The 12,964-nt window shown below is 46.9% G+C and overlaps 1 protein-coding gene across 4 annotated transcripts in view; it reads left to right on the forward strand.

The window, feature by feature from the left end:
* Positions 1 to 12,964, forward strand: part of PBX1 (PBX homeobox 1) — a 298,333-nt gene that overhangs the window by 246,819 nt on the left and 38,550 nt on the right. For all 4 annotated transcript variants that reach the window (XR_015246429.1, XM_086694767.1, XM_086694765.1 and 1 more), the window contains 3 exons: positions 19 to 209; positions 6,939 to 7,074; positions 12,185 to 12,344. Coding sequence is in view for 3 of the 4 variants with exons in the window: in XM_086694767.1 (XP_086550893.1) it covers positions 19 to 209; positions 6,939 to 7,074; positions 12,185 to 12,344 (487 nt within the window). In the remaining variant the exon portion in view is untranslated. The remainder of the gene's footprint in view (positions 1 to 18; positions 210 to 6,938; positions 7,075 to 12,184; positions 12,345 to 12,964) is intronic.

The raw sequence follows: 12,964 nt of genomic DNA on the forward strand, positions 1-12,964 counted from the left end.
GTTGTCCTGCCGTTCCAGGCGTGCAACGAGTTTACCACCCACGTGATGAACCTGCTGCGGGAGCAGAGCCGGACCAGGCCCATCTCCCCCAAGGAGATCGAGCGTATGGTCAGCATCATCCACCGCAAATTCAGCTCCATCCAGATGCAGCTTAAGCAGAGCACGTGCGAGGCCGTCATGATCCTGCGCTCCCGGTTTCTGGACGCGCGGTGAGTCGCCAACGGGGCCGCCTGTCCGCTGGCAGGGGCGGGGTGGGGCGGGGCAGGGGGTGGGGAGGGCATCCCGGATCTGGGGTTGGGACCCACAGCGGGCCCTGTCCACAGGCTCCATTTTCATCCAGTGAAAGGCCACGCCAAACGGCAGCCTGCGGAAGTCTCTTGGGTCGGGAGCGGGAGGCTGCAAGACCGGATTAGCCGTTGGTTTCAGACAGCTCCGGGAGCACGTGTGATGGGGACGGATGCTTGCAGTCACCACCGCGGCTCCCTCTGAGTGCGCGGCGGGGATGACCAAGCTGGGTGAGGGCAAAAGCTGCACGTTTGTTTTCATAGCACTCGGTACCGCCGTGTCGTAGCTCTGGGCCCCTAGCGGTCTTCCTGAACGCTGCAGTGACGCGCGTCCCCCAGCAGGACAGTGCGGTTTGAGAGCGAGATCTCTTCCACCGTACATACGGGCAGGGCGCGCACTCAGTTCAGCTCAGCAAATATTTGGAAGCGGATTGCCATGTGCGGCACTCCGGGCTAAGTTTTAGGAGGACGGAGATGACTGGGGCCATGGTCCATGGGCCCAGAGGAGCAGGGGCTGGTCTGATAATGCGCCAGATTTTCAATCAAGGCTTGATGTGTTCCATCTGGCAGTGCTACTCCTGACCTCACGTGTGAGTTCACAGAATTCCAGTGAAGAAACCCTGGATGGAAAGGTCCTTTAAAAAAAAAAAAAAAAAAGATAAAAAACAGAACAGAGAGCAAGCAATCATTTCTTGGTCCTTTACTCTCTCGACCAGTGGGTTTATGCATCTCTCTCTGATTTCCTTTAACTTCTGTTTCGCGGCCTGCAAGCTGGTGATAATCCTATCTTTCATTTACTCCGGAGGAGTATTTTGATCATCGTTCCAGCGGCCACGTTTTCAGAGTGTGGGCGCCCCTGGCGACTCACGCTCCCCCTTAGATTAGCCAACCTCTACAAATGCGGTTTTCATCGTTCATTACTTCGATCCCTAAAAATCATCCCCATCTATGATTTTAGTTATTAAAGCTCTAGGTATGTCGGGGGAGTGTGCCATGTCATCGTTTATAGTTTTGAACCTTTTCAGTGAGACAGAAAGACTCACTGCTCCTGGTAGAATTTTTTCGCTGCCACCGTCGTGCCTTAGTCAGCTCTCTCACCTGTATCTCTCTCTCTGTTCACAGTTGTGGTCTTTGCAATCCACAGACCTCTCTAAAACTCCTGGCATCTCCTAAACTCCCTTTCTTTCGATGTGTTTTGGGTCGCACGGAGCATGAAATGAGACTGCCAGCCAGCAAAATGTATCCCTGGGCCCCCAGAATGCCAGAGGGTTAAGTCAGGACAGAGTGAAAATACAGACAGCTTTTCCCAGCTGGGGAAGACTCTGGAGGGGGGGAGGCAGCGTCTCCCTGAAGCGGGGCCCCTGTGCGTCGATCTCCCTGGCCTCGTGGCCGCTGCCAGCCCGGCTTCTTTAAAGCAGGCTGTTGCACACAGTACGGAGTGCAGGTGACTGGTGACCTCTGTCTGGGTCGGTCCCCTGCCCGTGCTGCAGCCACCACCACTCTGCGTGGCTTGTTTCCATCCCCATGGAAACTCCCCTGGTTAAAATTCTGGAGTTGGTATGTGTGTTGGCAGTTCCTGAAAAAGAGAAAAGTTGGGCCCAGACTGGATTTTTTTTGCAGAGAGAACCCGGGGAGAAGGGAGGCGCAGAATCGTTGTCTTGTTGGATTTCTTCTCGCACGAATTGGGCTGTGTGCAGTTAGAGGTCAGACCCCAAACGAGGCGAGCTTTGTACACAGTTGCTGTCCTTTCCACCAGCTTTTGCCTACATGGTTCCCGTTGGCATCTGAAGGACGGTCACTTAACAGAGGGTCTCTTTCCTGCTTTGGTTGCAACTTTTGAATCCTTGCCTCTGAGCCAAGCTTCAAAACGAAAACAACTCAGCTATTGTCATTGTTACTAGCATTGATTTTGAGGATATATTTGGTATCAGTGAAAGAATATAACTCCAAATGCCAGCCCATGGCTGAGCAAAATGGCTTTCTCCCTCAAAAATAAGTGTGGACCTCTTGATTGGGGTAGTTCATTTCCTTGCTTGCTTCCTGTGCTGTAATTGGGGAGCTAACTTGACAAACCTTGGTGAGAAAGACAGACAGACTCGGTGCTGATATTCACATGCGTGTGATGGCCAGGGCTTCATCCCTGAAAGATACGATGGAAGACAGACGAAATACAAGGGGACTTTGACTTAGTAATAGGATTAGTCTTTGTAATGTAACAGGTATGTAGAATCGAAGGGTCCTGCTTTGCTATGTAACACTCCTTGTCTTAGTTTCTCATGACCACCTAACGGATTACTCAAATCTAGCAGCCTCAAACAACACAACGTTATTACAACACAGCTTCTGTTGTTTAGGTGTCTGGGGACAATTTAACTTAGTCTCACAAAGCTGTAATCTGGGTGTCAGCTGAGGCCGTGACCTCATCAGAGACACAGTTCCTCTTCCAGGCTTATTCCCGCCGTGGGCAGCATTCAGTGCCTTGTGGTTGTGGGACCGAGGTCCCGGCTCCCACGAACCACTCTTTCCGTGGCCAGCTCTCATCTTGGCTGCTTGCTTTCTTCCCGGAAACCAGCAAGAGAATCTCACTATTTTAAGGCTTTGACATCATCTCCCTGAACAGAGGATGATACCTTTTTATCATCATGGCCACACTCGGGGGAGGGCGTGGATGCCAGGCTGGACTCTTACGCCTTTCTAGAACTCTATCATCCATACCCTTCAGCTGAGCGCTTGGTCCAGCCGTGTCCATTCACATCCTATCCTTTTTCTCTTCCTTCCATTGACTTAATAGTGCCAGAAGAAGTCATTCATTCATTCATTCACTCATTCATTCTACATTTATTCTCTCCTGGTATGTACCGAACACTGTGCTATCAAACTTGGTAAAGTTATTGTCAGCATCATAAGCACAGTTTTCTCAGTTGAAAGAGAGAGAACTTGGGAACACTCTTGATGGTTTTCAAGCAATAATTGTAACTTCTGTTTGGTAACATTTTGCCGGAGACGACACTAAGAAGATAATCAGATATCAGAAGAACACCTCTGCATTTCACCCCGAGAGAGGGATGCCGTAAAAATTAGTTAGTAAAGCGGAAGACGACAGGAGGGAAGGACATCCAGTAAGGTCTGGGCAGACTGGCCCGTGTTTGGATTTGTGTATCTCATTGAGTTTTAGTCTCTGCCAGAAGCTGTAGCAGCCACTGGAATAACTAAGGGGGGGGGGGAGGAAAACATATATAAATGTGGGTCCCACCTTCAAGGAGCTCATAATCTTGTGCGACAAACCGACACTCGTCTACCAGTGAACTTAAAACCGCATGTTACACGTGCTTACCTCCTGGCTGCACCGGAAGGGGAGGCGGAATGCAGGATGGGGCATCCCAGAGCTGGCGTGGTGTTTGCCAAATAGCCTCCACCCCCCGTTGAGCAGAATGAAACCGTGTGATCCAACTTTGACAAGCAATACTTACTGGAACGCTTCCCGTGTGTGAGGGCACTAGGGTTTCGAGGATGAGTGACACATGGCTCCTGCCCTTGAGGACTTTGCTGTCTAGCTAGGGAGACGTATGTGAGCTTGTGGCAAATGCTGTAGGAGAGGAGTGCACATGGTGGTGTGACGAGGTCAGGAGCATGGAAGTCACGAGTGTCTTTGGGGAATGGAGAAGCAATGATGTGGCTGGACGAAACTACGCAGAGCATGTTTAGGGATGGGGGAAATGAGGCACCAGGGATAGGCTGGGTCCGCTGCAAAACCCTAAACTACACCCGTGAAGATTTCAAAATTTGTCCTGGTAAGCAGCAGAAACCTTCAGAGCTGTTTAAGGACGGAGTATAGTCACCGACAGCGTAAGTTCCCAAACTGCGTGGCGTGGATTCCAAGCCTGGCTACCTTTGTAACCCTGTCCTCCCTAGGACTCCTGTCTGTAAAGTGGGGATAACCCTATACACAGGAATAAACAAGAGAATAAGAAAACAAAAACCTTAGTATAGGGTCCAGAATATCGTATTCACACAATGATTCAGCTAGAATATACTAAGGATCACTGCGTTATAGATTCCTTATTATTATTATTTTATTATCATTATTGTGATTGTGATTGCTGTGATTAGTGACATGATCAGACAGTGGCCTATTGAAACCCATTTCAGAACTAGAGTGACAATAGGCTGGAACAGAAGAGTTGGGTTTGAAGGACTAGACCTGGCAGAACTTGCTTTCGGGACCGTCATCGGACGAAGGTAAGACAGCAGGAGAGGCTGAGTCACTCCCAGGTTCTGACAGCTGTGAGGTACTCAGGTATTTGAATGAGCGGATGAATAAATTTAGACACACCGAACCGTGGCTATGGGGATGTGGGTAATGGAGAAAACGGAGCTGATTTGGGTGCGGTGCGACGCTGGTTTTGGAGACGCGGAGTGTCTAGGCTGTGCGATGAGAGATGGGCAGTGATCCTCCAAGAGGTGATAGGGCGGGAGGCAAGATAGTTGATACTTAACAGCGTATGTGTGCTGCACCTGCACTTCTCACTCCTGAGTCACTATGATTCAAAAGTTTCCATCCCTAAAGCGCCACATGTATCCAATGCTATTTCATCAACCCCCACATGTCTTACATTAACAGCCTAGATCCCCACCTCCCAAGACCCAGAGTCTCAAACGTTAACCTACCAAGCCGATCACACTTCAGGCCAAAGCCAGGGGGGTCGCTCAAATAAGCGTATCATCAGAAGTATATTCTTTTCACTAGGTTTCTTGAAATTCTGCAAAGTCCTCATCTTGGGATTGCCAAGGCCCTCAGTGGAGACCGTCACGGAGAGAGGTGATAAGCGAGCCCATCAGAGTAGATGAGACCGCCTAGGGAAGGTTGCACATCACAATGAGAAGAGAGTCGGGAACAGCTGTCTGTACCAGCCCCACACCCACCAGCTCATTCCAGAGAGGTTTCCTTTGAGCTCAGTTGGAAGACTCCCAAAAAATACAGTGTGATGCTAATGCAGACAGCTGAATGAATGAACCAAGGTTCTCCCAATTAGGGGAGCCTTCAGGGTCCAGTTCCCCAGGCCTAAGACAACTGTTTTCTTTAGGCAGGGAAGAAGCCAGAGGTTACCGAAAGCCTGGCCCGGAGCCCTTGTTAGCCACTTGGCTACTTTCCTCAAATTCCCAGCAGGCGAGGACTTTTAACAAATGCCTGTTTTTCGAGTTGGGCTTTTTTAATCCGTTCTGCCCAATTTCTGATGCTGGGTGACCCAGAAACTCAGCGTGATTTGGGAAAGTGACTCGGGCTTGGCATAGTCTGGACAGATGTGGTTAATACCTATGGACAGATGGTGTTCATCCGGTAAAATCAGGCACTTTATTGTGTTAATTAATCCAAGTGGGACCCTGAAAATACAATATTAGCTGAATTTCCTATCTAGCAAGGCGATCGGTGTTTTCTGTTGGGCTAAATCGGGAACTCCTGTATCCTGGCATAACCAAGGATGTTCTGGAAATCTCTTCCATAAGGAAGAGCTTTTGATAAAAGCAAGAAAGGCAGAGTGCTAACAGAGCTCATTTAACGATGGGGTCCCCACCGCCTCGAGGAGGGCCAGCCAGCCTCTGCTGTGAGCGGGACGTCCCCAGACAGCTCCCCAGCTGCCCACAGGCCAGAGCTGTGAGGAGGCAGTAAAGCGATTCTCACTTTAAAGTAGTTCAATTAGCACTTTTTTCTTAAAGACAGAAAAACACTTTGGTTCCAAAAGTGGTTCTCTCCCTTTCAGCAACCTGTGTATTAAGCGGATTTCTGCGGGCTTTTGTTTTACCATTTAGCAGCTGGTCTTGGTGTGATTTCTCTCCTTCTGAGGGAGGTCAAGCAGTCCAGGGGGGTGATTCTAGTTTCTTCCACACCCTCTTCCCCAGATGCCTTTACAGAACATTGTATGCATTTACCTGGGAATGGAAGAAAGGGGAAATGCTCGCTTATTTTTAACTTACGGCTATAGAGTCTCTGTGTAATCGGCAGGAGGCGATTTGTGTATAAGAAAGAGGGCTGGGTTGTTCCAGGCAGACCCGAATGGAGGTCTTGGCTCTATAACCTACCGGCTGAGTGAACTTTGGTAAATGGGAAGACCCGTACCTATCTCGCTAGACGTGTAGAGTGAGTAATTTGAGTTGATGAGTGGGAAGATCCAGTGCCTGGAGCCTGGTAGGAAGAAACACCATCACCGGGCATTCACCATGTACCAGGCACCGTGCAGAGCCCTTTCCATGTGTGGCCTCATTTTCCTGTTCTGGTCACCCTGCGAGGCCAGTGTGACTCCTTTCGCCTCAGCTGAAGAAGCTGAGGCTTGGAGAGGCATCCCAGCCCCCCAGCGGGCATTCAGTTGGTCCAGGATTCAATATCAAGGTGGTTGAGTTGTACAACTCCATGGTCCTCACCCCTCTGTACAAATATTGGCGACTGATTCTCTGCTCGGTGCCCCCGTGAGGCACCACGAAGCATTTAACAAATGCCTTCCGCGGCCGTTTTGGCACCCAGCCCCTTTGTGCAGATTTCCCCTAATTCCACGTTTCGCTCCAAAATTTGCCTTTTCCCAGAAGGAGATCCTCGTCTCTCCCTTTTTATGTGCACTCGGTGTGAACTTTTTTGTCCTTCTTTCCTTTCTGTTCATGAAGGCGGAAGAGACGGAATTTCAACAAGCAAGCAACGGAAATCCTGAATGAATATTTCTATTCCCATCTCAGCAACCCTTACCCCAGTGAGGAAGCCAAAGAGGAGTTAGCCAAGAAGTGTGGCATCACAGTGTCCCAGGTAAGGGGCCCTCAAAAGGCTCAGCTGCTAGCCTGGCTGTGGTGGAGCCCACGTGGCAGGGTCTTGGAGGTGTGGCTTTACCAAGCTTTCATGCCTTGCTCGCTTTAGCATCCATCTGCTAAAGCCCTAAAAATGGCAAGGTGAGCACCTGATATGTTGAAATAGGAGAGCTTCCAGGTAAGTCCCTGGGCAAACTAGAGAGGGTCCAGCAGAACTGGAGGAGTAGAGTACAGTATAAAAACAGGGTTGGGGTTCTTCCCGTTGAATGCTCGGTTGCTTTAAAAATGGGCCAAGGTTCTTACGTGTCCTGGGAAAGCCATCTGCATTTGTCGCATGGTTTGCTCAAACACAGGCCATTCCTTAGCTCATCTTTTGCCCAACCCAAGAAAGAGCCAGTGAATGGAACTTTGAGATGTCCTCTCTTGACGTGCTCGTCTCTGTAACTGATGGGAGGTAGGACTTTTAACATGTCTCTGTGATGGCATCAGAATGGTTGCACAAAATGTCACTGAGTGCCCCCTTCCCCCAAAGAGCAATAACCATAATAGTTGCCAGTCGGCATGGAAAGATACATGATAAAAATAGTTTTATGGACCTGGTGTCTTCAACAGTAATATGGAAATAGAAAAGTAGGCAATATTTCTGTGTACGTATATTTTGCCGGCTCAAAGGATCCATCCAAAACTTCTTATTTAATCTGAATGCCATCTCAAAGATGTCCACTGGTCTCTAGTTAAGAACAGTAGTGAGAATTCTGAAATCTAACAGAGAAAGTCCCTCTGAATTCTGTCACAGGCAAGAGAACCAAATGTACTGGCATTTCCATAAAAGGGGTGGGGGGAAGAAGGCTATGAAACTTCACCTGGCCTCTTCCAAGTAAAGGAGATGCTGTTTTGTATAAACTGAGCATTTGTACTTCCTTGAATTAAATCCTGGCTTCTGTTACTCCCTGTGGGGTACTGATCCCATCATCCTCTGTTTACCTAAGCAGAATTAATTCTAGTCAGAATCGAGAACTCCACGCAGAGCACATACAACAAGGAGATTACCAAGGCCTCCCCCACATGCTGTGGGGATTTTGGCAGCAGCCTTGCAAACCCGAATTCCTTTTCATCTCAGACCTTCCTTAGATGCTTTGATTCCGGTGGAGGTTTTTCCAGTCTTAACCCTGGGAAAGCAGAACACCAGAGGCCAAGCTCAGGTGACCTGGTTTTGTCCAGGTCTTGAACCATTCTTGTCCAACTTCAGATCCCTTGTCCACAAGAGAAGAGAATTGATGTTTTTGATATTTGCTGCATGTTTAAAGGATGGTTTCAGGTAGGAGCCATGTCACTGACAGCGAATTTGATACATGGAATGTTCTACTTCTGAAGCAGAATTAAATCACTATATGGTCTGACTTGTAATTCTGGGATTCAGAATTCTAAATCCCTGTTGAAGATAGAATGAACTCTTCAGGAGTTAGTCTGTATTAAATCTAGAGCAGAGATGGAATCCCGGCCCGTTCCAGCAACCTTCACTGACTTCATTATGGAAATGCAAGGTGCAAATAATTTGCCCGTTAAAATGAGTATTTATATATGGTATCACCTTTCCCTTTCCTTCACCCACCTTAAGGCCACGCCATTCTTCCTTCCCCATCACATTACTCCCTCTCGACAACTAAGCTATCCCACTGTTGCCGAACAAGTCCCAGTGGGAGACAGTACGATACAATATCACAGCAAGAGCATTTGGCCAGGAGCATGTTTTTGTCAAGAATCAACTGTGAGATTTTAGGGAACTCCCTCTTTTGGGGTCTCAGTAGCCCTGCCTGCCAATCATGGTTCATTGGACCACACGATTTATTAAATTTCCCTTTGGTTCCCAAATCTAGGGGATGCAGATTTGGGGCTTGTGTGTGTGTGTGTGTGTGTGTGTGTGTGTGTGCTGTAGCTATTTTGGGGCTGTATCTTTCTTGCGTTTTGTTTTGTTTGTTGTTTTGTTTTGTTTTTTTGTTGCTGCTGTCATTTATTTTGGTTAATAATTACCCCTCCATCTTGAAATTATCCTACCTTGGTTTTCTTGCCACTGCCCTCTCTGGAGTTGCCTTCTTCCTCTTGGGCGACTTTTGCTTGGTCTTCTTCGAGGACCTGCTGTCTCTCTCAACCCTAGAAGTACCATTTTTTCTTTAGCCCTCGTCTCTTCATGCCTATACCATGGTTCTTGACTTTTTTTTTTTTTTAGCCACAGATTCTTTCAAAATCTACTTATTGTTGATTCCTCCCATGATCCACAACATGGTGCTGATATAACCAAATTTATCTATAGACCATCCTCCCCTTTGATCCCTAAACAGCCCTTCCTGTATTACCAGAGCTGCTTGGCGTGTGGTCTCAAAGAAGACACTTTGGAAGCTTGTTCAAAATGTAAATCCTTAGATCTCACCCCAGTCCTGAGTTAGAATCATGGCACAGGACGGGTTGGGGTCTGTTTTCACGAGCACTCCATGCACACTTTGACTCAGAAAAGTATTGTTCTACACACTTTGTCTGAGTGATCTCTACTGTGCCTCCGGCTGAAAGCATACCTTTATTTGAACATCCAGATGAGACTTCTGGAACACCAAACTCCTATAGCTTACTTCCCAGCGGACCCTGCCATGGCTCTTCCCAGGCTCTTCAAACTTAACAAGTTCAAGAGGCAATCAAACTCTCCCCAGAGAAACGATTATTTTTTGTGTATTACCTGTCTCAGACTGTGTCTGTCATCTGTGTGTCCCCAGGGCCTCACACATAGTAGATCCCCCATGACTATGAACAGCAAGCCAGTTAATGAAAGCACTGGTTATATCCGTGGCTCAGGGCATCTGATATCACCTCGTGGGCCATGTTGGAAATACGTGAACTGACTAAGCGTCTTGTCTGCCGATCTGTCTGCTCTTCTCACTGATAAGGGAATCACTCCACCGCCACGTCCCTTCTCCACCCTCATCCTTCTCTTCCTTCTTTTCTCTCATGTAGCTGATTTAACCACATAGACCTCAGACATTTCTTTTCTTCCTCAGAAGCCCTCCCAAACTACCTTCAACTTTCCGCCTTTCTTCCAGATCATCCAGTTATCTTAGAAAAATCTTCCTCTTTTTCCTCTCTGTCATCTGAAGAGTGAAAGTTACATCAAGGAAACCATGAGTTTGGGAATGAAATCAGATATCCTGTGGTCCTAAAATGGCCCCGGAGTGCCCTTCCTCTCTTAATGTAACTCTGTAGGCACCAGCATTTACAATAAATAAAACAATTTCTCATGGAATTTCTTTCTCTCCTTTCCTTTACTAATACTGCAATGGTATGGTTTGATTTTGGTGACAAAGGCTTGGTATTTCTGCCATGGTATAAGCCACCCAGGCCTGTGAGGGTAACCTTATAAGATTTCTAAGTTTTGCTAATGCATTTAATTTTTTTTTTCAGTTTATTTATTTTGAGAGACAGAGCAGAGGAGGGGCAGAGAGAGAGAGAATCCCAGGCAGGCTCCGTGCTGTCAGTGTGGAGCCCGATGTGGGGCTCGAACTCACGAACTGTGAGATCGTGACCTGAGCCGAAACCAAGAGACACTTAACCGACCGAGCCACCCAGGCGCCCCTAAGTGTTGCTAATGCATTTAAAAGATAAATGTAGTTTTGCGAGAATTATTTTTTTATCTGCCAGTGTTGGGGATACGTGTGTTATCAACTTTCTCTTCCCTCACCAAATTCATGATTCGTTTTGGAACTTTCTTTACAAAAAGACAACATTTTAGTTTGGAGTCATATCTGGAATACAGGGTATAAAACATTCCTCACAAGGCAGGGATTTAGGGGTAAAACTTGAATTTCACTGCATCTGACTTGTCTGGCCGAGGTTGTGGTACAAAGGGAACGGGGATGTAGAATGGAGTGAGGACAGCTGCTGTGAGCCACATGAAGGAAATAAATTAACAAGTGAAAGAGTAGGCTTATTTTGTGTATTGGCTTTAGCATTTAAAGCCTGGAATTCAAAGGAATAATGTGGTCCGCTTCAGTTTTTCCTTGTGTTGTTAACACCAAGCTTTGCACAAAATACTTAGTGAAATCCATCAGATTGAATTATATTGATCCTAAGGTCTATAGTACATGCCGCTAAGAATCTAGTCAATATTAGCATTGTTTAACTTCTATAAACTTGAAATTATTCCATCAGGGAGAGCACCTATATGTTGATATAAATTTGTATGGGTATTTATTTTTTTTCATTTCTTTTTTTTTAAGTTTATTAATCTATTTTGAGAGGGGGAGGGGGCAGCGAGAGAGGGAGAGAGAGGATCCCAAGCAGGCTCCACACTGTCAGCACGTAGCCCAAAGCAGCGTTCAAACTCACAAACTGTGAGATTGTGACCTCAGCTGAAACCCAAAGTTGGGAGCTTAACTGACTGAGCCACCCAGGTGCCCCATATATGGATATTTAAAATTCTGTGCCTCTTGATTGCTCAGTGTTAGCATTGATCAGTAACAGGCATTTTGCCTGAATTGCTGTGCTTATTTTGGTGTCATGTTCTTAAGAGGTAAGCGACTTTATGGGGCACCTGGGTGGCTCAGTCGGTTGAGTGTCCGACTTTGGCCCAGTTCATGATCTCACAGTTTGTGGGTTCGAGCCCCGCATCAGGCTCTGTGCTGACCGCTTGCTCGGAGCCTGGAGCCTGCTTCAGATTCTGTGTCTTCTTCTCTCTCTCCCCCTCCCCCTGCTCATGCTTTGTCTCGCTCTGTTTCTCAAAAATAAATAAAATGTAAAAAAAAAAAAATTAAAAAGAGGTACGCGACTTTAAAATGCCTGCCCTAACCTTACAAGTGTCCAAGTCTCAATGAGCAGCTCCTTCCTAAGAAGTTTTGCTGCAGTGGTCTCCCTAAATGGCACTGTACTAAGCAAGAGAATCTCATTGTCTGCGATGGGTCCTCTCAGTACTCTTCCTTCAGCTCTTTTTCATTGATGTTGTTAGATCAGCATAGGATCCGTCCACGTAGCCTGCCTCCGCAGCCCTCTCCTGATCCCCTTCTGTTTCCTCTGAGATGTTTGCGCCGGATGGAATGTTAACTTTCTCTTCTTCTCTTAAACTGCTCTAGGTATCAAACTGGTTTGGAAATAAGCGAATCCGGTACAAGAAGAACATAGGTAAATTTCAAGAGGAAGCCAATATTTATGCTGCCAAAACGGCTGTCACTGCTACCAATGTGTCAGCCCATGGAAGCCAAGCTAACTCACCCTCGACTCCTAACTCAGCTGGTTAGTTTTTTCTTTGATTTGGGGGGATCGTGCTCCATTTTTTATACCTGCTTTTCCTACATTGGGGTTCTCTTTTAATCCTTTAGGTTTCTGATTGGTTCACTGATGTATTTGATTTGTCTTTTTTGTTGTCGATGCCACTTTGGGTTTTTCCTTTCATTTCCAAAGAGCAGTGCGTCTTACTCTTTAGAAGACGGGTTTGTCCAGACGTTTGCACTAATGTGTCTGTTTAGGTTGGACGGACCTAAATTGGTTGGTTTGGATGAGAAGACCTTCACATTCTCCTTTCAAAGATGAACTAGATCTGTTACTTAAAGATAGTCCCTTGGGGCTCTAGCATTTAGTCTGTTTCACATGAAGTTTTTACCCTGGTCTACTTTGCTGTTCCCATCACATAGTGTCTGAGAGACCCACCTCTCTGCAGGAATATTCCTCATTACAGTGCTCTGGTGTGCAAAGCCAGCCTGGGACTACCCCCGTCCACTGTTTATAGCTGTTGTTCTTTACTGTTTTACCTTGTTGGTTTCTTTATGTCAACTACAAAGAAAATTGCCAATCATTAATTCAAATTACGCATATTCCAGTTTTCCTATTATAGTATTAGTCATGTGCTGTGCTCC

This window comes from Puma concolor, chromosome E4, assembly GCF_028749965.1.
Source record: "Puma concolor isolate L17-30 chromosome E4, mPumCon1.1.hap2, whole genome shotgun sequence".
Taxonomy (NCBI): Eukaryota; Metazoa; Chordata; class Mammalia; order Carnivora; family Felidae; genus Puma; species Puma concolor.